Below are 23,819 nucleotides of genomic sequence, written 5' to 3' on the forward strand. Positions count from 1 at the left end.
TATATATATATATATATATAGAGAGAGAGAGAGAGAGAGAGAGAGAGAGAGATTAATGGATATCCTTGTCATAGGAGGGGATTTCCTCCTTAATGCCTATGTGGCACAATCCCCACCATCCTCATAAAGTAGGAGAGAGTGTGAGTTGGTGGGAATTTGTGTCTACTTTATGAGGATGATGGGGATTGTGCTACATAGGCGATAAGGAGAGAAATCTCCTCCTATGACAAGGATACACATTAATCTCATATATATATATATATATCCATATCCGTTTTTAGTGGATATGGATATGAATTTTCCTTACCAAGCATATACATATGTAATCAGATACAAATATGGTAAGTATCATATCCAAGCCATATCCGAACCGTTTGTGCCCTTACTTGCTAGGAGGACTAGCTACTCTTGTTATCTAGTTGACCAGGTTGAGAATGCTAAGCTGAGAACGCGTGTAGATCTGTAATCTCATAAGTATTAATTTCTAGATTGCCATCCATATTAATGTTATTTCTTCTATAAATTCCATTTTCTATTTTCCTAAGTGATATTTATTATAACTTTTGCGGCAAGAGAAAAATTAGTTACTACCATATATCCACTAATGTAAAAATTTGTTATGCAGTAAAGTGTTCAGAACACTTAGAATCTTCACTTTCTTGGTTCAGATCAAGGTTATCGATAGCGGATCGTCGCGTAGCGGTGAGGCATCGCTAATGCTATTTGGGGTTATTACGGTAAAATAGCGGTAAAAAGTGCAAAATCAAATAGTGATCTAATTTAGATATGTGTAAATACTAAAAAAAGATTAAAGAAAAATCTAGAAAATCTAAAAGTGCATATTTCTAATTTAGATATGTGTAAATACTAAAAAAAGATTAAAGAAAAATCTAGAAAATCTAAAAGTGCATATTTGATGATTTAAAAATACTAAAAAAAGATTAAAGAAAAATCTAGAAAATCTAAAAGTGCATATTTGATGATTTAAAGAGATCTTAAACATGAAATAGACATGTAATTGTCACATAATACCAAAGACGACTTAAGGAGAAGTCAAAGAGTCGTCGTCTTCGAGAAGATGAGCTAAGCGGTGGGAGGACTGCACTAGAAGGAGCTCACGGTGAAGGAGGTGAGAGGAAGTGTTGAGTTAGGTGCCAGAGTCTATGAGAGGCGGTGGGAGCACGCTGAAAATCGCGAGAGGCGGTGGAATGCAGTGGTTAAAGGTCGGGTTTAATTTTAAAAAAATAAACCTTAAACCTCTTTTAAATAGCAGTTAAAAAGCGGATTTTGCATGCAATCGCTCGCTATTTACCGTTAGGGCACACTATTGGCTGCTTTTGCGAACGGAAAACGCATATTCCGCAATATGTTGGCACTATTGGGCGATAGCGTAGCGGGAAGGGACCGCTAACAATATCAGCGCCGCTATTGCGGGGCTATTTACCGCTATTTATAAGAGTGATTTATATAATGACTTTTTATAGAGTTTTTTTTGCCGCTTACACTATTGCAATAACTATCTACATATATCATGTCCATGGGAGTTTAGATTATGAGTTTGCTAATGTTATCTAGTCTTCTTGCTAAGAAGATTTGTTTCATTGTTCCATTATCACCTATTTAGTTTTATTGGGAGTCTATATGAGTTTCATCACTATCGTATAAAATTTTTCTGCATTTTATTTTTATGGAGATCTATACTTGTTCAAAATGATAAAAGTGTAAAGGTCTTTCAATCTGCATTGTATCGTACTCCTTACAGTTCTTTGTTAAATGTAAATGGTCAGTGGAAAAGTTTATGAAGATTAATTGAAGGACACATGAGTTAATCACCAGTCAAAAACCCCAACATCAAGCTGTTGCTAGAATATGGAAACGTAACATTTATGATTGAGGTCATGTATAAAGAACAAATAAATTGATAAACAAACCTTTTTTGGCTGATTTTAATATTTTATGATTGTCTGACCAGGGAGTGTACGCTATGTGAAATTTGTTCTGCACTGAAGAACTCGAATCCCTGGCATCAAGATGCACTCTATTTCCTCAGAACAAAAAAGCTAGACTTTCAAATTGACTTATAGATAATGTCACTACCATTTGTAATCAGACCAGTTTGATCCTTCAACCTACCATTAATGGATGCTCCAAACCAATATAAATTCAGCTAACTTACATTGTTTTCACGGGTGGAAGTTACTGTTTTTTACCCAAAATTAAATAAATAAAAATTGTTGTACCTTTTCTGAGCATTTCTGTCATTCACCTTCTTTTTTTTTTGGCTTCTGGATCTCATGTCCACTATGCTTTAATATCTTTATTTACAGCTCTTCACAGTTCATTGTTCTTGTGCTCACTGTGTATATATTGAAATGGTTTTTATATACAGATGATTATGGAACGTCAATTTCAGCCGGTTATTATTTTCAGCTTTAGTAGAAGAGAGTGTGAACAACATGCTATGTCCATGGCCAAACTTGACTTTAATCTGCCAGAGGAAAAGGAAATTGTTGAGGAGGTTTTCAGTAAGGCAATACTGTGCTTGAGTGAGGAAGACAGAGCTTTGCCTGCCATTGAGTTAATGCTCCCTCTCCTTCAACGAGGTATTGCAGTGCATCATTCAGGACTTCTGCCCATTGTTAAGGAACTGGTGGAGCTTCTCTTTCAGGAGGGCCTTGTAAAAGCTCTTTTTGCTACTGAAACAGTATGTTTAATTCCTTGATTTTTTGTTGAAGATGTTACTAACGTACTTACCCTTTCTAGTAATATGTTGTTCAACAATATATAAGGAGCCTGTTGTTTCTCAACACTACTATTGGAAGTCTGTGTAGAGTGGAATTTTGTTTCAGGAATTGTTTCTTGTTTTTCATTTTCTTGATGATCATATCTAATCGCAACTTTCGAACTGCTCTCTTATCAAATGTGCTCTGAACTTTTTTCTATGTTTTTATGCGCACCACAGTTTGCCATGGGCTTGAACATGCCTGCGAAAACTGTTGTTTTTACATCAGTTAAGAAATGGGATGGTGAAGGCAATCGTCTCATTGGATCTGGAGAATATATCCAGGTAAACACAGAGCATTTGTTTTTTAATGGTCCTATTTGTGCTTATTTATTTATTTATTATTGCTTACATTTGATTTCTTTTCTGTGCATGGATAGATGAGCGGAAGAGCTGGTCGTCGTGGTAAAGATGAGCGTGGCGTTTGTGTGATAATGATTGATGAGAAGGTACATTATGATTAGTGATTATCATACCCTGGAAGTTACTTGACTTTGTCTTAAGGGCTAACTGCGGATAGAGTCCTTCATAATATCTTTGACATATGATCTCTTTTCTCTCCTTTTCTCTTGCAATATTTCTATGGGTTGTCTTCATAAATTGCTTCACGCTAGAAAACCAGACTGACTATTTTATTTCGATATTTGTTCCTAAGTTTTAGTCAGTGGTCCGTAAGTTTGTTTCTCCCACATTATGGTAACGCCATATTCCTCATTTATCTCGTCGTTTGGTATCATAGTTCATATCTTTATTTCTGCAGCAAACTAGAGCGCATGCACACACACATACACATATATATACACTAATGCTATATGAAGATGCTGCCAGTCAAGAGTCTGGAATATCATATAATCTAACAGCTCTGCTAGTTTTCCTCTTGATTGACAACTGTTGAGTTCACTAAGCCTATATTCCCTGCATCTGCATTAAATGGATAACCCGATTTTAGCTTAACTTCTTATATTCATTTTTCTCTTAACATCTTCAGTAAACTACTTCTTCAGCTTTGCTTAAAAAAATTTTCTGATCTTTTCCATAGTGCTTGTTTCCACCATAATAAATATCCATGAATGAAGATTTCATGAAATTCACATTCAAACTTTACAAAGGAAAACACGTGCTTACATGTTTTTCGTAAAATTAAGTGTTTACTTTGACTTTTTTTAACACAAGAAATACAACAATTTTATGATAGAAGTCACTGGCTTTCAGTTTTTATGCAGACTTTCTTTTGTAAATACTTGGCAACTAAACAACTCTGTGTTGCTTTTGTTTCACAACCTTCTATAAGCTTCTCGCCTTTTCTAATTTTAGTTGGTGACTTATATGAATTATCATATTCTTGAAATTAGTTGCAAAAAACTTCTTCTTGTCTCCATCTTTTGTTGCATTGTGTTCAAAAAAATTCACTGCTTAACTGCAACTCTATACTCATGACACGCTTGTTTTATCAATTCCTCTTACACTTCCCTAATTCTACTACCACTCTCTTGACGTTGGTCCATCAGGTTTATGTCATCCTGGATTTGTTTATTTATTTAAAACCTATATTTATTTATTTGAACTTTGTTGACACAAATAGGCATATCTTCCATTTAATCTGCTGGTTCTTATTTATGTTATTTTGTTATTTAATTTTTAGAAGTTAAGTGCTAGCATTTGAAGATTCTTGTTGGAAATATTCAACATGCTTAAACACCAGGAGAGCAATATCCTATTGAAGAAAAGGAGTAGTACTTTCACCAGCCATAAGATTTTACCTTACAAACCTTCTGATGTTTTAATATCAATGGCAGGACATAACCAATCAGCACGTGATGTTTGCTCTCTTTTTCACTTGTGAAAGTTTTGCAATGTTAAGTTGATATTGAAGGCTGATGAAATTTAAATGTGCAGATGGAAATGAATGTTCTCAAAGACATGATTTTGGGCAAGCCAGCTCCCTTGGTCAGTACTTTCAGACTGAGCTATTATTCAATTCTAAATCTAATGAGCCGAGCAGAGGGTCAATTTACTGCCGAGCATGTCATCAAACATTCATTCCACCAATTTCAGTACGAAAAGGTCCTCAAGAACTTATTTGTTTCCTGATTGATTTAACTCTACTACTATGTGCTAATATGCGGTTGAAATTATATTCCTTGGTTCAGTCGCTGCCTGATATGGGAGAAAGGATCTCAAAGCTGGAATCTGAAGCTGCTTTGCTCGATTCTACTGGAGAGGTGATATCTTGACTTAGTGAACACAATTTTCTGTTTCAACATGTATTTTTGTGTATTAACATATAATATATTTATCTCTTTGAAGGCTGAACTCGCCGAGTATCATACCCTAGGACTAAGTTTAGGTCAGCTTGAAACGAAGATCATGTCTGAGATCACTAGACCTGAAAGGGTTCTGTACTATTTGGTTCCTGGTAGGCTGGTATGTATTTAACAGATATCCTGTTTCTTCTTTTGCTGATATTGAATCATATTACACTAATTTACTTTCTGGAATTGGAACTTAGAACTAGAAGAACATCTTCAATTGCTTTTAGGCTTCATATGCAGACTCTATGATATTAGGCTTTTTGCCATGATGAGATTGAGATTGTGGAAATTCAGAACCTTCTTAGCACATATAGTAACACAGTGGATTTATGACAGTATATTCGCTTTTCTTGTAGGAAATCCATTACTCTTATTTTATAATTTGTGGATGTGGTGCAGTTTGTTAGAAAATGTGAAAATTATAAAAGATGGTAAAATTGTGAAGCCTCCTTCATTTATGAGTTGTTTTGAGATAATCTTCATCAACTACTAGACAAGTAAGCGGATCAACTATAAAGAACCTTTATTTGTTGATAAAGCTACGAATGAAGAGGTACTTTGGATACCAAATGCAAATTGCATGAGTTGTGTGTGAGCAGTAAAATCCCCAAATCAGGTTACTAGTGACGTTATTGTTAGTTGAGGGCTCACTTTTTGGTGTAGTATTTGATTCAGTGTTAACTTAAAGCAAGCCAATGAGTGCAGTTTTTATGGAAATTTATTTATAAAAATGGCATCAGGCTTGTGAGGTCTGGTATAAAGTAGAAATAGTTCTGTGATCCTATTCAGATTTTAGTAGAGATGAGCTGTAAACGTAGAAATGAAGCCATGAGAAGGGAATTGATTAACAATCAGATAAAGAAGGAATTGTTTGGTGATCGCATTTAAACGGTTAAAATCGAGCCATTTGAGGTTGTGGTGGGTATTAATGAGAATATTTTTTTTGTGTCAAGTTCTGTGGGTGTAGAAGTTTGCAATGTCATCTTAAAGCTGCAAGTATCTAAAGAGTATCTCATTACCCATTTTGTTTACTCTGTTTTTCTTGGTATTTGTAGTCACAAGATGACATCATAAATACTAAATTAGGTCCATATTTACTTCGTGGTATCCATTATAGTACCTCGAGATTGTGGTGGCGCATGGTTGCAACTATTCTTTTGGGGAAAATGATTATAATTTTCTTTTTGGATATATATTTTCCCACTTCCATGTGAATATTTTTTTCTCTCTTTATTTGCTTTCATTAGGTCGGATTATATTAGTTTAGGAGTGATGTTAGTGTATAGTTGGCTTTTTTTTTGTCTTTTCAAGTAAATCTTTGGTATTGATTTTTATTTTGTTTATATATATTACCAGAATGGTATGAGCTTTTAATCTATTTGAAATTATTTGCTGTTAAGAGTCACCAATGTTCTGCACATTTAAGGTCTTTCTTGCTGCAGATTAAGATCAGGGATGGTGGAACTGATTGGGGTTGGGGAGTAGTAGTAAATGTTGTGAAAAAACCATCAGCAGGAGGCGCTTCTTCTCGTGGTTCCAATTACATAATTGATACCTTGCTACACTGTTCTCTGGGTGTAAGTGAAAATGGTTCTCGCTCAAAGCCATGCCCACCTCGTCCTGGTGAAAAGGGCGAAATGCACGTGGTGAGTTGAAGCTCATGGGAAGAACAATTTTATCAGGGTCAGTTCATGTTACTATTCATCTGGTCGGTGTAGTTGCATGATGATGTTGGAAGTCTTTAACTTGTATGGACTGGATGGGCCAAATTTATTTTACTATTTTTGATCCAATGCAGGTCCCTGTACCATTGTCTTTATTATCTGGTCTCAGTAGTATTAGAATTGCAGTTCCTTCTGACCTTCGACCTGCAGAGGCACGACAAACTGTACTCCTTGCAGTGCAGGAATTGGGAAATCGTTATCCAGTAGGCCTTCCAAAGCTACATCCAGTGAAGGTATGTCTCAAAATTGTTTGTTCCTCTTTCTGATTTGATAGCCAGTATCATATATTCAATGAAATATTATTTATTCCTTTCGCACATGTATTGATGGTAAGTGATAGAAGAACATTAAGAGAGCAGATTTAATCGAACACCTTCCATTTTTTAATGTTTTATTGAAGAAATTCAAATCTTAACCTGCTAACTAATAGATAAAGACCAAATACTCAAATCAGGTAACTAATCCTACCTAATTTAAGAATGAATAAAAAGAAAACCAGTGTCTTAGAAATTTGCCTCTTATGTTATCACCCATTTGATTTTGGTTGGTATAAAGGAGAATTCTCCTGATACCACTGCCTCACCAATCCATGACCTTCTTTTAACTATCTTGACATCCAAGGTATCCTGAAAGCTTCATACATTATAGTACACTTTTCATAGAGCTTGTTACCAGAGTGAGGACAGGGATGTACATATTGAGAGGGTACAATAGGGGTAGCAACAAGTCATTACCCTCAGAGAACATGTTAGATTTTGAAAATAAATACAACCAACATAAACCTAGTGGTGACAAGAACAATGCTCATGATTTATTTGAATATATCCTGTCATCATTCTGTATTTCTTGTTTTGCCTGGCACTCCCTTTTGTTTTTCTGCTTCTATTTGCTGAGAGATATTTTTTAAATTAATGCTATAACCTGTGAAATGCTTCACTGTATGTATTAATCCCTTCTACTTTCCAACTGTTTTCGAAACTTTCACAGGACATGGGCATCCAAGATTCAGAAGTTGTTACCTTGGTTCAGAAAATTGAAGAACTTGAGCATAAATTATTTGCTCACCCATTGCATAAGGTTGACATATCACATAATAGTTCGTCAAAGTTTAATGCTGACTGTATTTTGATCAATGCATATTACTAACTTAGCAATTTCTTTCCATTAGTCTGGTCAAACAGAGCAGCAATTCAAATGGTTTCAAAGAAAAGCTGAGGTGAATGATGAAATTCAGCAGCTCAAGTTAAAGATGAGGGACTCACAGGTAATAATTTCACAACATCTCTTGTAATTCGGAATAACACAAATATATGAGTTTAACTTTGTTTTTTTCCATCTGTTGCATGGCATAAATATTTTGCTGTATGTATGATTATTTTTAGCCTATACAAATTACCGGCTTTAAAATCATGATAAGAGGAACTAGGTCTTACTGTGTATTTTGGACTCGGTTTGTTTTGTTACTCAATTAGAATTCTGTCTAGCCACGTGCTTCAGTGACAACAAAGCTTTTATCCCAACTCTTTTGGGATTGGCTACACAAATTGTTTTCTTCCACAGTTCTATGAAGGACTATCTTCTCAGTTAGATTATTCACTATCATATACTTCTTTGTCACGCCAGCCCTACCTCTTCTCCTCCCAAGTGATGCAAAGTTAAAAGCACATAAAATACTCATAAAATACTTCATACTTTTGCTAAATTAAATGACACTGTTTGAAGTACTGAGAATCTTGATTGTTTGAGCAGCTACAAAAATTTCGCGAGGAACTGAAAAATCGTTCACGAGTTCTGAAAATGCTGGGTCATATTGATGCTGAAGGTGTTGTCCTTCTAAAGGGACGTGCTGCCTGTCTGATAGATACAGGGGATGAACTGCTTGTCACAGAGCTAATGTTTAATGGTGCATCTAAGAGTTTAACTATACATTAACTTTTTTTCTTCTAATAATGGTGTTAACTTGCTAACTAATATATCTGAAAAATATATTTTTTGCAGGCACATTTAATGATCTTGATCACCATCAAGTAGCTGCTCTTGCTAGCTGTTTCATACCTGGTGATAAATCAAATGAGCAAGTCCATTTGAGAAATGAACTTGCGAAACCTTTACAACAGCTTCAGGATAGTGCAAGAAGAATTGCAGAGGTTTATCTTTTCTCCTTGTTCTTACTATTCTTGGATTACACTTTATATGAATGCATAAATGTTGACTTGAACTGGCAGATACAACGTGAGTGCAAATTGGATGTAAATGTAGATGAATATGTGGAATCAACAGTGAGGCCATACTTGATGGATGTTATATATTGTTGGTCAAAGGTCAGTACATTCATCCATTCACTAAAAAATACTTGATATTAACTGAACAGATTAGGAGATTATGGAAATCTTGAAATCATTTTCTTCTTGGACATGGATATATCATAGGCTATTACCCATGATCTATACATTATTAGTCCCCAGTTATCATTTATTTATTTCTTATTTAATTTGCATATTTCAGTACTTCCACTTCAGTTGTGGTTTTGTACTTCAGTTATGATTTCACTATCATATCTGTTTACAATCTAATTTGTACCCTCACCCAACAAGAAAAGTCAACAAAATAAATTTTATTTTCTAATGTTTTTCTAGCAAAAGCATCTCACAGAGATTCAGCTGCAGATTCTAATTATTCTGTTCTTTTATTAGCATGTATATGTGTAGCAGTATTGAACTATCAGTTTTACGAGTTGAATTCTATTTACAGGGGGCAACATTTGCAGAGGTGATTGAAATGACTGATATTTTTGAGGGAAGCATCATACGCCTTGCAAGAAGGCTGGATGAATTTCTGAACCAGGTATTTTGACCATTCTGTTTAATTTTTTGGGGGAAATGCTTCTAGCCACTTGAGTTTGAAAAGTTCATTCTCCCCTCCAAGAAAAAAGTCAAATGCTTAAAACACCCTAGACTCAAAGAAGTATTCTTATGGCCCCCCTATACCACTTCACCTCATCACCCGTTAGTTCTTCCTTTTTTACCCTTATGTCCTCTTTTTCTTCTTTCATCTTTTCTCCTCCTTCACGCACCCAAAAAACATCACCTCACCCGCACCAGCCTGCTGCAACTCACCCTGCTGACAGCACCACACATACCTCGACCCCACCAGCCCACTGCAACCTCTCTGACCATCCCCATCCCCAAACCCAGACTCCTGAACCAACCCTAAACTTATCTGAACCTTCCCTATCTAAATCCACAACCCAATAACTCAAATCCCTTCAACCCAACCAAGACCCCTCCGAACCTGAGCCGAACTGAACCCAAACTTGCACTGAACTCCAAAATTTCCCATTGGAATTATTTTGCCTCCTCACTATATGTTTTTCCTTGCCCCCCCCCAAAAAAAAAAAAAAAGAAGATAGAATTAAGTATGAGCCGTAGCAATGCCATTTTCTATGAAAACTGTGGTGACGAACTCTAACAAAACTAAAGCCCTTACGCAAAATTCATCCATGGCTTAGACAATTTATGTCCTTATTGATGGAGGTCCAGCTCTTGGCAAACAAACATCATAACCCCGAAAATAAGGTGAATTGATTTTAACCTTACCCGTCTAATTGAAATTTCAACCTTTTCTCTCGTGACACTATGATTTGAAAACCGGCCACTAGCTGTTTGATTAAATGCGTGGATGACTGATGTTTCTAAATTGGTGTTCTTGAGGGTTACTGGGCGAAGGAAGGAGAAGAAGAGGACAGGAAAGGGTAAAAAAGGAATAAAAAATAGGTCGTCCCGAGCCCGCGGGCATGTTGGCGCTTGCAAGCTGTAGGACCCACCGAGTGTAAGATGCTGTTTGGCTCAAATCATTGTCAAAATCGACTAGCTGATGCTACGTTTGAGTCTTGAGCTTACTTATTTAAGACATACAATTTCACTATAAATACCCGATACGGGACTAAAATTGAGGTCTCATAATCACCCCACTTTTCAAATGCTACGACCTCTTCGTGACATGACAATTGGCACATCTTAGTAGGGCCACACGATGTGGACTCTAGCGGTGGCTCCAACTGCGCTTACGCGGTGTAGCACTTAGCTCCATATTTCCGGTTGGTAACTGTTCTGGTACCATTTTGTCATGCCCCGAGCCAGTGAGCCTATTGGCGCTTGTAAGTTGTGGGACCCATCGAGTGTAACGTGTTGTTTGTCTCAAACCACTGCCAAAATTGACTAGTCGCTGTCACACTTGAGTCTTGCGCTTAGCTATCTAAGCCAAACAATTTCACTGTAAATTTCCGATGTGGGACTAAAGTTGGGGTCTCACACCAGGTGTAAAGTTGTCTAGGGGGTTAGAAGAACAATTCTTTGGATCTAGGAAGTTTTGGTATGTTATTCTTTTTAAATCTTTGCTTGACTTGCCTGCTGCTGATTGCTTGTTTCTTCATGAGAAACAAACTCAGTCTGGGTCATTAACATAGGGACTAAGGAGTAAGGACTTTAGGGGTACTTCGATCCAAAGATGAATTTGTGAAAACTAAACTGGATCAAACTGTTTCTAGCTTAGCATTTGAGTTATTTCTTTTGAATTGTTTGTTGTTTTATGCCCTACAAAGTGTAAATGTGTCGAAGAATGAGAAAACCAGTTGGAAACTGTCATCTATCAGAAAGTAAATTGCCAAGATAATAGGAAAGTGTTACAGTTCACTTCTTGGTTTCTCTTCTTGCCTTCTTAGTACGAAAGAGTCAACAAGTTGAGTTAGTTATTGTTCCCATTTTACTCATAGGCATGCAAAATCTCAGTTGCTACAACACTTAAAAGACAAAGAAAAAGAGAAGACGGAAGCAACACATTTAAACAGGACAGGAGAAAAATTAGAAAAAGAAATAAGAATATATCTTTGTCTTTATCTTTCCTTGTCGTCCTCTTCTTTTGTTTTCTCAAGCACTCTCTAATTGGCAGTATACTGTGTTCAGAATAATAACGAAGGTTGAACTCAAGGCCCTTTTTTTCCATTTCTTTTGCAAATAGCGAAATCCTATGTTTCTATTCCAATAGCACAATGCAAAATACAGATAATCTGATAGGCAAATCGGAGTCTTTTATTTAGTTTGGGTTTGAATTTTATTTTATCTTGCGAGCAACTCCGTGTGCTAAGAAACTAAAAACTCTAGTCCATCCCCACAAACAAAAAGGGAATAAAACAATACAATACAATACAATACAAAAGTAAAAACAAAAAAAGGAGAGAAAAAAAGGAATACTCACACAAACACTATCACCACTTAAAAGAACCCGAAATTACCTGTCATATTATTCACCCACACGCTGACACACAGACAGTCTTAGAGAAAAACTGACAATGTCCTCCATCCATGCCAGACCCAATCCAGGTACGGCTAATTTTGTCTACTCTTGCCCCAACCTTTTCATCAGATAAGACTGTAAAAGTTACTTCTTATTACTTTGTAACTGATCTTAGCGTGATTTGAACTTTTATACACAAGGGTTATGGGTGTTGATTTATTTGGTGTGGAAATTTAAAATTCTATTGATCTAACAATTTTGATGTGGAACTCAACCTGTTTGTCACTTGGTTTGTTTCAAAAGGTTACAATTTGTTACAAATGCAACGTGCAAAAGATTGAATGTGATTAATAAGTTTGACCTGGTTTGTGGTTTACTCTCTTTAGTAATGCAGCTAATGTCCCATGCTACCTAGTGGCAAGATGACCAGCCTAGACAATTGCGTATGGTACTACCACCGAAATCCGTCCAATTTCAATGTCTGTGTAGAATATGCCCAAACTACTAAGATAGTGAGCTAGTGACTCATGAGTGGTGGTCTCTAGTCAAACATACGACAGATGCAGACCTCTGGGGATAGTATTCAAATTACAGCTGATGTCAGTATACAAACTCTGTTAAATGGCCAAATTAAGATACTGTTTATGGTATCGTCTTCAGGAACATTTAGGAATTAAGACACTAATCGATAGTATGTTTATGATTTTCTTACCATTTGCTAGTTCTTTTGCTGATTTTACTGATCAGGCAGTTCTGTCAAATGTTACTGATCAGACACTACTGTTAGTATGTTTACTGATTATGTTATTAATCTGCTGAGTGAAACAAGATGATGAGATACAATCCCATTGATACTCTGTGGGCCTCATTTGAAAGTGGTAGCGGATAAAAGTTAGTTTAATCTCCCAAGTTGATGTGTAGTGGAAAACTGAATTACCTTATATGTACTGGATCAGATATTTTTGTGCTGTGAGTGTAACTAGTTACTCTCTTGATGTTTTGCAAACTAGTTGTTGGGATGCTGTGGTTCACATATGGGTACCTGAAACTGCTTCGGAATGAACTGCGTATCCGGCATAGGAGTTGGTTCTTTAGATGACAGAAGGTCACTGTGTGTATATTGTGTTTGGTGGATTTTCTAGATATGATAATCAAACTTAGTATAAATATTCCTAGTAATCCAATATCTTGTAGGAGTACGAAGGATATTGGAATGGCTGTCACTTCGGATTGTGACAGGTATTGGAAATAGTGGTCGAACAATACACTAATACAATCAAACCAACAATTGGCAGATCGTCTCCATGAAATATTGGATGTTTCAAGTTTAAGATAAATTTGAAAGTTGAAACAATCTAGGGATTTACATCATCCAGCTTTAGAGGATGTTACTCGGTATGGTGCAGTAGCTAGTGCTGATACAGTTATATAACTTTTCAGTGTGTATGTAACTAATGCATGTACTTATATGTTATGTTTGCTATGTGCATACATTTGTTTGTGTATGTATATATGTATATATGTAATGATGCATATAGTGTTATATATTTATCCAAGATTTAGATATTGTCATCCAAAATTTAAAACAGTGCTTTTTTAGATTGAATGTCCACACCTTTGAATGTGATCTATTATATGTAAACTACATAGGAACTCAAAACTTAAATGATTTTGTGGAGATCCATCATGCATTAAGTGCCGACCAAAATGTTCAAATTTTTTCTGGATTTGGTTAATCTTTCAGTTAATGCAACAATAAAAAACTTGTCAAACTCATTTGAATTTCGTTTCTACATTTGGAAGAACTATTCTAGCTGATCGTATACTGTTGCTAGTGAACTATTTCAAGTTTTCAACTATTATGTTTGTTCTAAGAGAGTGATTCACATCAGGAATAAACTGTGTAGTTCCGTATCAGTTATTTACATGGAAGTTCTTTAGAACCTCGATCATGCTTTATGATAATTCCATCAAATCATAGCTGTTCTTTCTGTCTGTCATAAATATGTCCATGTTATATGACCTCTTAACTATAGCACAGCTGTCTCCCGTTACATTTCACATATTCAACACTTTAGCTTGATCTTTTCTGAAATATTCGCTTTCATGTATGAATGGGACGATGATGATTGCTTTGATTACTTGGCTTTCAGTTGCGTGGTGCTGCACATGCTGTTGGAGAAGCTACTCTGGAGAAAAAGTTTGAAGCAGCCAGTGATAGCCTCCGACGAGGGATCATGTTTGCCAACTCCTTGTATTTGTGACATGCTCATTGAGTTTCTTCTCTGTACTTATATGTTGTTGTTCAGTCAGTGGCCTGCTGTGTTCTTGGGTCCCATATGCAAAATCATGGTTTAAGTTCCCGTGGAGAAGCTCAAGTTATGTGTACCCACACTCAGGACGGCAAAACTTCTCAGGGCAGCTTAATTACTAGTACTAGATTACTAGTAATACTGCATTAGTTGCTGACTTCTCATCTAGCAAAAAGTGTACAACTGTTGAGGAGAGGAATATTGATGTAAGCGCGTCTCAGGATTGAGAAAAACGATACCTAATCGTTTGTTAATTGAAAATTTGATTTATCATGGTTTACTGTACTCTTTTGTTTGTGTGTTGTTTTCTATCCAGCCTCAGTTGTGGAGGGTGGCTGGACCGTCTATACCTTTCCTGGTAGCGATAAACTTGAGTGCAGTGAGAGAAATAAAAATGGGTGCAATGAGCCCAGCGCACGAAGCGCAGGCTGTGGTAATATTGCCAATACCCTATATCTCTGGTTGGATCCCTATCTATCTAATTTAGAGTGGCAATGGGAGAAGCTAAACAAGTTCATTTTACGGGAATTTGACGTTTGTGTTACAAATGCACAATTTTTTTTTGTCATTTAGTTACAAAATTAAAAAAAAATCAATATACCAAATTGTTATTTAGTTACAAATGGGGAAAACAATCATTTAAGGTACTAGAGGAGGATAAAGTTCGAGTGGTTTCTTCCAGGGTGGCAGTGTGGAGGAACCAAACGTGTGCAGCTTGATGTTCGAAGTAGTACCTTTTGTGAGGTTAGAAATTCCAGTTGCAGCCTTGATGTCCCCTTTTTATTAGCCTGTTTGATGCATAATGCAATTGAAGCAGTTACTCTGCCGACTGTTTCCATCTGTTCGCCTGATGATCATTCTCTTCCCGTTATTGCAAATATTTCCATAGACGACGACGCATGAGAGGACACAGTGAACAACTGAGAGTGCCTGTTTGCATGATTGAGAACATAGCCAATGAATGTACATATGCTTGTCATTTTGTAGCGCGTCCAAATTTCATATTGTCGAAAATATACACAATGCCTAAGTCTTACTTACTGGTTGGCATGGAAGTGATTCACCTTCAAGATACAGTTTCATTAATGTCACGGTCTGCCCAAACCAAAATGAGAACTGTGCAGACGTTACCAAATTATTTAAATTCAGTACAAAATTAAGCACACAGAACTGTGCTCGAAATCATGAGAACGCAAGAGCAATGCAGCAAAAACATACGCTACGTTTACTAGGAACGGGGAAGAACTCAACTATTATTCATCCACAGAATTACTGATAGTAGCAGAAAAGTAGTTAAATATAACATTGACATGTTGATTTGCTTTACTTCATGATAAGTTTCTTTATATTCGATAACTTCATAATTAGTGTTTCGATCATACATCAGATGTCATACAACTTCCCCATATATTTATAGTGCTTACACCACTGGTTTTGGTGGGTTAAATCTAAAAACCGAGGGGACAAAACTAGAACCAAAAGGAGAAAAAGAAGTAGGCATAACGTGAACTGATACCACAAACATGGCGATGCTCGCTGTATTGTCTTCCCTAATCCCTCATTGACCACCTTCATCCTAGACTCTTTCGTTATCATCTCGAATCTGCCACAGTCATTTCTTGGAGGTGGGGAAGGTGCATGATAAGGGGATGTGACTTGAAAGCAATGTGAGCTCCAGCTATTTTCTTCTCTCTTTTAAGTCTCCTAAGCTCCTTTCTCACCTCTTTTGCAAGCTCAATCACATAATCATCTTCATGACCTGCACACAAGCCTATTATAGTAAGCTTCGCTACACTGCAACAAAAGAACAGGGGGGAATGGAATGAACAAAAGGAGGCTTAATTGCATATGGACCCCCTTGTACTATCCCCATTTACGGATAGACCCCCCTAGTTCTATTTGTGAAGATAGACTCCCTCAGTGAACTGTTTCGACACTTTTAAGAGTTTAAATAAATAGCAATTGGGTGTCTATCCTCACCAATAGAACTACAGGGGGTCTATCCATCTCAAAACTTTCCTGACTCTTTAAGAGAGAGAAAATTCACTCAGGGGGTCTATCCGCACAAACAGAGCTAATGAGGTCTATCCACAGTTAACCCATAATATAATGGTGGCAATTTATTGGTTAATTCTCCAGTTTATTGAAAGCGCTTTATGTCAGATGCTGCATGTGTGCACATACCACATATGCGCTACTTGCTTTCGGGGGCTATGACATGGTGGGCTGCAGTTTGTAAAACATATGAAATACAAAGCATAAAGATATGCCAAAAGTGGATACTCATACAAATTATCAACTTGTTTTTTTCTTTTATTCTGGCACTGAGGGAAACTCATTCATCTTGTTAGTGGTGGAACCGATTGCAGACTCAACATCTTTCTCTCTCTATTTCCTTTTTTTTATTAGGGTGGGTGAGTTGTGGGGTAGGGTCGCAGGGTTTTTAATTAATACGAATATTGTTTATTTATTTTATTTTATTTATTTATTTATTTTTTGGGTGTGTGTGTGGGTGGGGGGGTGTTTACAAGGGCATGACTATGTGAGCTTCGTGTTTCTGCTTTACCCTCATATAGGGCAAGCATACTCCACTGTTCAAATTCAGTGGCTATCAAGCACTGAGAGTTGTATTAACTGGGAGCTGGTCATCAAATCTGGGCCTAACCTTTCAGGGAGTCATGGGCTGACAGTCCAACCTCACAGTCCTCACCAATGGGAAATGCTTGGAACGGTGGTTTGTGCATCATTTTATTGTCATAGAAGTAAATTCATGAAAGGATCTTAAAAAAGGGAAAAAGAGGGCAACCAGATTATGATTTTTTGTTATTAAAAAGTTGAAGCAAGTATTGAAATGTTCATACCTATATCAAACATTGCCTTCTCTAGCAAAAACAGGTAGTCTCTGTTGTTCCCGCAAGGTCCATGTGCAGTAGCAATTTGCCTGAAATATTTGAAGGAATAATAGTTTAGAGAGAAGGAATATTGGAAGGATAATGCAAGGGCTAGATGCATGCTGGGAATTGAAAATTTTTCTGCAGGCAATTTTGCTAATTCACCTGGCCATCTCCTCCAAGGGGGCTGGGCCTAGATAATACTTGTTACTTTCCTTGTCAGGAGTTGAAGTGAATCTGTAGAAATAAGAAAACTAGTTTCTTACACTTTGGATAATATGAGGTAGGAAAACAAGTTAGGCGAGGTTACTGATCTCAATTGCAGGAAAAGGAAAATGCTCAAATGTTCATGCAAGTTATGCTTCTTACACTAGAACTCCTGAAACAGCTGGAATGAGATCATCTCCCTCCTGAAAAAGAAATACCCAGCACACATGAGAAGAAAAGAAATGGTACAAGAAAATCTATAGGAATGCAGGATGGAGAAAAGATAAGACTACAAGAAATTATTATCTCCACGTACCAATTATTAGATCAGAACAACTGAATGTTTGAGCTCACCTTGTAGAAGTTGACGGATGATTTAATGTCATATTCACATTCTCTTCTCTCTAGATACTAGGAAGATTAAAAAAAATCAATTAGGTCTGGATCACGGATTTTCAGTATGCAGGCAACCGAAAAAACAATATATATGCAGTACCTGCATTGCTGCTCTTTCCTTTTCTCTGTCTCCTTTGATGCAGAATGCAGCACCCCACTGACAGAGAACCAATAACATGTCATGCATAGCAAAAGAAATTTAATGCAATGCGATTATTTCTTCCAGTAAAGGAAGAAGGATAAAAGTACATAGAACAAAAGTCCCGAGGCAGAGTACACTGTTATCATCAGTGGGACAACTTTTCAGTTAACATACAGATGTAGGGATAGTACAACATCAAGGTTATCAATAATGGATAGCGTCACGTAGCGGTGAGACATCGCTAAGGCTATTTGGGGCTATTGAGGTAAAATAGCGGTAGAAAGAGCAAAGTCAAATAGCGGTCTAATTTAGATATATATAAATATTTAAAAAATTTAAAAAAAAATCTAGAAAATCTAAAAGTGCATATTTGATGATTTAAAGAGATCCTAAACATGAAATAAACATGAAATAAATATGTAACCATCACAACTAGAGGAGTCAAAAAGTCGTCGTCTTCGAGAAGATAAGCTGAGCGGTGAGAAGACTAAAGGCGGTGGGATGCAGTGGTTGCGGGTTGGGTTTAATTTAAAAAAATTAAACCTCAAACCGATTTTAAATAATGATCAAAAAGCGGATTTTGCCCGCAATCGCTAGCTATTCACCGTTATGACACGCTATTGGCCGTTTTTACGAGCGAAAAGTGCATATTCCGCAATATGCCACCGTTATTGGGCAATAAGAGCGGTGGGCGATAACTTAGCAGAAAGGAACCGCTAACGCTATTAGTGCCGCTATTGCAGGGCTATTTACCACTATTTATAACAGTGTATAACATCTGGTAAGTCACTCTCTCGTTAAGTTGTCCCCTTACATATATCTCAAGATTATCTTTCCTTCTGTTTATTATGTGCAACATACAGAAGCATGACTTACCATTTCTCTACAGCAGATTATAATTATGTTTTTCAAGAGTTAATCACCTCTTATGGCAATGGTAATCACCTCTTATGACATTGGCTTTTAGATGATAATCACAAGAGTTCTCTCTATAAATAGTGAGGAAAAAATAAAAATATTACAACTTTCAATTTTAATTTTTGACTTACATGGAAGCCTGAAATAGGAAATACACGCTTAAAACTACCATGTCATAGAAGAAGAATCACTCACAATCTTGAAGAACAGTTCCATCTGTTGCATAAATTTCTCTCGGTTCATTTGCAAAGAAGATGTAAGTAAACCTCCCCGTACTCTCAGAAAGCTACAACTATTTGTGTAAAAGGGGAGGAAGCAAATTTTTATAGGAAAAGAACTGTTTTACACTGCAAAAAGCAGTCTTCGTGTATCATGCAGAGGGGAAGATCAGTATGAAAAAAGGACGAGAAGAGAAATTTAGAAGATATCTAAAAAGAGGTCAACATAATTTCATAGAGTCCAGGGATGGACTGAAGGACTACTCAGGAAACATGAGCAACAAAGAAAATTTTAATATATTACTGGTACAAATAAAAGTTTCTAGGATGACAATAGTGCATCATTGTGTTTTCCAGTTCGCTCAAAACAGTAATAGCCAAAGCAATTGCATAAGAAGCAATTTTCTTGTGAACAGGAAATACATAATAATCTTCCTTATATAGCATGAACAATGAACCAAGCAATTAGTTTTATGCCAAATTCAATAAGCTAATAAAAGTGGCTAACGAATGAATAGCAGTTACAGTCTAAGTTCAAGATATGCATACGCAAACTGCTCCTTCCATGGCTTCCAAGGTGCAGGTTCTAGCTGGATATTCAGGTGTCCCTCTGTGATCTATGCAAGCTAAAAAGACAGACAGGCAAATCCAAACTATCAGCCTTGTTTATAAGTTAAAAAACAAAAACTTGAAGATTAGATAAGGTGGAGCTTACCAAGATCGAATACACGCCTGTAGTCCTTGATGAATCCTATGATTTTCTCATCGAAATCAAAACCGGGATTCCAGACTAGCGATCCATACCCAAAAACCCACAACACCATTCTCACCTTTTCGTTCTTTTCACTACAATATTTGAGATAGACATAAGTAAACTCTCCTTCGACTCTCATATATGTTTAAGTTCAATATAAAGAATAATGTCATCCAAATTGTCTTTACAAAAGTCAATTATTGTCAACAAGTAATTTTATAACCTACATTTGGAAGTAGGGTCGGAGTACCTAGGCGCCACCCTCTAGCAAAAAACCCGGTATATACTAGGTTATAACCAGTTTGTGACACCACTATAAAATTGGTTAGTAGTGACCCATTTAAGATTTCTCTCTAATGGGCCAAACCTTAAATGACTCAATCCCAAAACCCAATGTATTAAATACTAGTTAACATCATTTTAAAAAAGCAAAATAAACAACTAACTTATATTGTAATGATGTATTTACTGTTTAGAGAATGAGGCTATATTGCAATGATTCAAAGCATGGGAACACATAGGGGGTAAATTGTAAATGTAGTTAGGTAAAAACATCATTTGTATCTCAGTAAGTTCCTAATTATATTGAATATCATACTCCTTTAAAAGAACGAGTTCGGATAAATCTTTCTATGGTCAATATTATCCTTCACCATTTTGAATTTTATTTAAATCTTAATTTATTCTAATCATAATTATATCCTATCTTAATCCTATATGAGCTACCTATAGCTCAATAATTAAAAAAAAATAAGATTGATAAAATACATAAAACAGCTCCACGATAATAGTTTGTTAAGGTAAAGAACTAACATACTATAATATATGAATTATTATTAAAAAACCAAAATTTTTTTAGAAATTACATAAAATACCCTCAAAAGTTAAACTTACACAAAATCATTTCAAAAATTTAAACAACAAACATGAAATCTGAAAATTAACAACAACCTCTGAAGAATTTAAAATTTGCAATGAATACCCTCAACATTTCAAATATTTTAGGAACACCCTAAAAAATTCAAATAATAAAAAAGCGACAAGAAATTCTAAAATTTTAAAATTGCAAACCAACAAAGATGAATTCAGGGGGATTACCATCCGGCACCTAAAAATTTAAAATTTGGAAACAATAACCTCAAAGTTATAAAAATTGTAAAACACTCCTTCAGAAGTTAAAAATCACAAAAAATCTTAAAATTTCAATACATATAACTAGTATATATCAAATCTAGAAATTATTAGCAGACCGCTGAAAATTTAAACTTTACAAAAAACAATTTAAAGTTTTGATAATTACAAAAAAATACCCTCAAAATTTCATACCCTCAAAATTTTAGAGTTGCAAGAAATATCATGACATTTGAAAACTTACTTTAAACACATGAAACACAGAAATTACAAGTACCTAACTTAAAGATTAATTTTTTTAAAAAACACTCTCAAGGTTTTAAAATTTACAAAACACACCCTCAAAAATTCAAAATCACAAAAAGACTAAAATTTCAAAACTTAGCAAAGAAAAGAGTAGCTGTTTAATATTCTTTCATTAAGATATATAAATTTAACTTCCAATTTAAGACTTACTATTCCTTTTTAGCATTGAAAAGTAGTCTAATTTTATCAAAAAGATAAATGTAAAGAAGGATTGATATTAGTTCAATAAATAAAAAACAGAAGGAATGAAAGACACTATTTTTAAAATATTTTATAGAGTATTTTAGTTTTTGGGTAAATTAGGAATCTTTAGAATATATTTTCATAAACTTTTTTAGTACTTTTTTATGCTTATGTGGATGCTTTCATCATATAAAAGTGTACTAGAATTAACATTAATCTTTAGTTTATGATTTTTTAAAAGTCTATTAAGAATTAGGAATAAACTCCATATTCTCTTTTGTGCCGTTTCAAGCCACTTTTAACTAATTATCTTGTCTTACTAGCTTTAATTATTTATCTTCCTTTTAAAATGTTATTTTTAAGTATTTTCTACTTTTACAATACTATATTTTCTCAGGTCAAGCTTGGTATCATGTTGGTCCAAATAACATGATAATTCAAATTGGCTTCAAATTATATTTGTTTCCTATCAATTTAATTATAAATATGAAAATTTAAATTGGGTGTAGTTCATTTAAATGAACATTAAAGAAAATAAGTAATCAGAATGATAAAAAGTTTAGAGACATGAGTGTGCAAAAACCATCAAAATGGAATGGAGGAACAAATTTTAGTAAGAATATAAATTAAAAATAGGTAATTATGTTATTTAACTACGTGCGTTGCACGTGCATAAAACCTAGTAAAAGAAAAATGATGAGTAATATCTTTTTTTAATAAAATCGTGACATCAATATTTCTGCTTGGATGGATCAAATGATTCAATTAGAGACCTTCAGATAATTACTACCTCTGGACCTTCCCAAGATACCAACTTTCCTTAAAAATCAAGCTTAATAGCTCAAAAAAACCATGAATAAAGGTTATGTTTCTCAAATCAATTCTGATTCGATTCATCTACTACACAAGAAATATGGTTTCATTTCATCCACTGACCTAGGGTTTGCACTTTACCTTTTCCCTGAGCTTCTAATAGTAAATGTCAACTAAAATCACATCAATGAGCAAGATCGAATCAGCAGTTCAAAAGGCATTCTACAAACAGCGAAAGAAATGAACAAAATTTCTCGCGATTTCTCACCTAAATCGAGGGTTTCAGAATCGAGAAATTGGGGATCTAGTTCGGCAATGGAGCTCGATCGATCCCGAGAGAGACAACAACAAGAAGGAGAGAGATTTTGAATCGAAGAGGAAATGAAAGATTAGGGTTTGCTCGCGCCTCTCTCTCTCTCTCTTCTTTCTCTCTCTAGGATTTTAGTTTGGGTACGAGAGAGGAGGAACAGTGAAGGAGTCGGGGTGTTATTTATATCGCGAGGGCGATGAACTCGAATGCCACGTATGCATGGTTAGCACATGTATCTTGCATGTGGAAATTCCCTTTGGCCCCTTGAAAGTATCTGGATTACATAAATATCCCTCTAGATTATATTGCACGTAAGAAATTGGATGCTGATCAAATTTTAAGATTTGATGTATATAAATGAAGGATTTCAAATTTTATTTCTACTTTTTTAAGCGTCCATATAGGCATATAAGGTTTTCAAATATGTTAATAGTATTTTGAGTAAATCTTAATTAGAGTTTGTTTACATAACATACGTCCAAATAACTATAGCCTATATACACACACACAAATATATAATAACTTGAATGTATAATACTTTAGCAACTCATTAGTGATGTATGATACTTTAGCAACTTGCTAGTTAAGATTGTGAAGAGATGCACCGGCATTGTTCACTTTAGCAGTTTAATTTATAATTAATTATACTAGTATTTTGCGTATTTACTACTGTATTTTACATTTCGCATTAAATTGAAATAACTTTTTATCTTTTCTCATTTTCCTTAGTGATTTCTTTTTTCAGTTTTTACTTTTTATCTTTTAACCCACCTTTATTATCCCATTTCCCTTTTTTGTGGATCATCTTTAACTTGTCCTCGTGTCAAAGAGATCCCATTCCCACACAAAATGAATGAAATGGGCACCAGTAAACGTGGACCGCAGGACCACTATACTGGGCCACAGACCCAAAACCGACAAATGGACGTGACATCGCTCACCTAATTTAAATTCTCTCATTTTAATGCAAATAAATGAACGAGTATCCTGCGTTCAATGTGATACGTTTGAATTAATGCATGAGATCTAGACCGTTGGTGTGATAAAGCGTCCATGTGCATTGAACCTTAGATTTCATTCTGCTGAATGTACGGTCAACCACTTATGCTTGAAATTTAAGCATCCGGT

General features: G+C 35.5%; 2 protein-coding genes across 4 annotated transcripts in view; one reads left to right on the top strand and one right to left on the bottom strand.

Annotated features, from left to right (window-relative positions):
* LOC109840545 (DExH-box ATP-dependent RNA helicase DExH10) overlaps positions 1-14,702 on the top strand; it is a 22,846-nt gene extending 8,144 nt beyond the window's left edge. For both annotated transcript variants that reach the window (XM_020409224.1, XM_020409225.1), the window contains exons 3-17: positions 2,390-2,704; positions 2,963-3,067; positions 3,163-3,231; positions 4,679-4,846; positions 4,933-5,004; positions 5,090-5,206; positions 6,537-6,740; positions 6,893-7,051; positions 7,806-7,895; positions 7,987-8,082; positions 8,568-8,721; positions 8,817-8,965; positions 9,044-9,139; positions 9,570-9,662; positions 14,264-14,702. In XM_020409224.1, the coding sequence (XP_020264813.1) occupies positions 2,390-2,704; positions 2,963-3,067; positions 3,163-3,231; positions 4,679-4,846; positions 4,933-5,004; positions 5,090-5,206; positions 6,537-6,740; positions 6,893-7,051; positions 7,806-7,895; positions 7,987-8,082; positions 8,568-8,721; positions 8,817-8,965; positions 9,044-9,139; positions 9,570-9,662; positions 14,264-14,374 (1,998 nt within the window). In that variant the 3' untranslated portion in view covers positions 14,375-14,702. The remainder of the gene's footprint in view (positions 1-2,389; positions 2,705-2,962; positions 3,068-3,162; positions 3,232-4,678; positions 4,847-4,932; positions 5,005-5,089; positions 5,207-6,536; positions 6,741-6,892; positions 7,052-7,805; positions 7,896-7,986; positions 8,083-8,567; positions 8,722-8,816; positions 8,966-9,043; positions 9,140-9,569; positions 9,663-14,263) is intronic.
* LOC109842906 (gamma-glutamylcyclotransferase 2-2-like) lies at positions 15,718-22,845 on the bottom strand. Of its 2 annotated transcripts, none has more exons than XM_020411817.1 (9): positions 22,650-22,845; positions 19,910-20,040; positions 19,744-19,820; positions 18,017-18,073; positions 17,875-17,931; positions 17,683-17,723; positions 17,479-17,550; positions 17,284-17,363; positions 15,718-16,193 (listed from the first exon to the last, which is right to left on the bottom strand). In XM_020411817.1, the coding sequence occupies exons 2-9, from the start codon at positions 20,016-20,018 to the stop codon at positions 16,015-16,017; spliced, it is 672 nt and encodes a 223-aa protein (XP_020267406.1). In that variant the 5' UTR covers positions 20,019-20,040; positions 22,650-22,845; the 3' UTR covers positions 15,718-16,014. The 2 variants fall into 2 exon arrangements, with proteins under 2 accessions (XP_020267406.1, XP_020267407.1); XM_020411818.1 differs by having other exon boundaries at positions 15,718-16,181; positions 22,650-22,844.

This window comes from Asparagus officinalis, chromosome 5 (genome assembly GCF_001876935.1).
Source record: "Asparagus officinalis chromosome 5, Aspof.V1, whole genome shotgun sequence".
NCBI lineage: Eukaryota > Viridiplantae > Streptophyta > Magnoliopsida > Asparagales > Asparagaceae > Asparagus > Asparagus officinalis.

Coding starts and splice junctions, on each gene's coding strand:
- LOC109842906 (XM_020411817.1), bottom strand. CDS start 20,018: ATGGTGTTGTGGGTTTTTGGGTATGGATCGCTAGTCTGGAATCCCGGT. Junction 19,821..19,909: donor CAGGCGTGTATTCGATCTTG/GTAAGCTCCACC, acceptor CTGTCTTTTTAG/CTTGCATAGATCACAGAGGG. Junction 17,932..18,016: donor AGGAAAGAGCAGCAATGCAG/GTACTGCATATA, acceptor TAATCTTCCTAG/TATCTAGAGAGAAGAGAATG.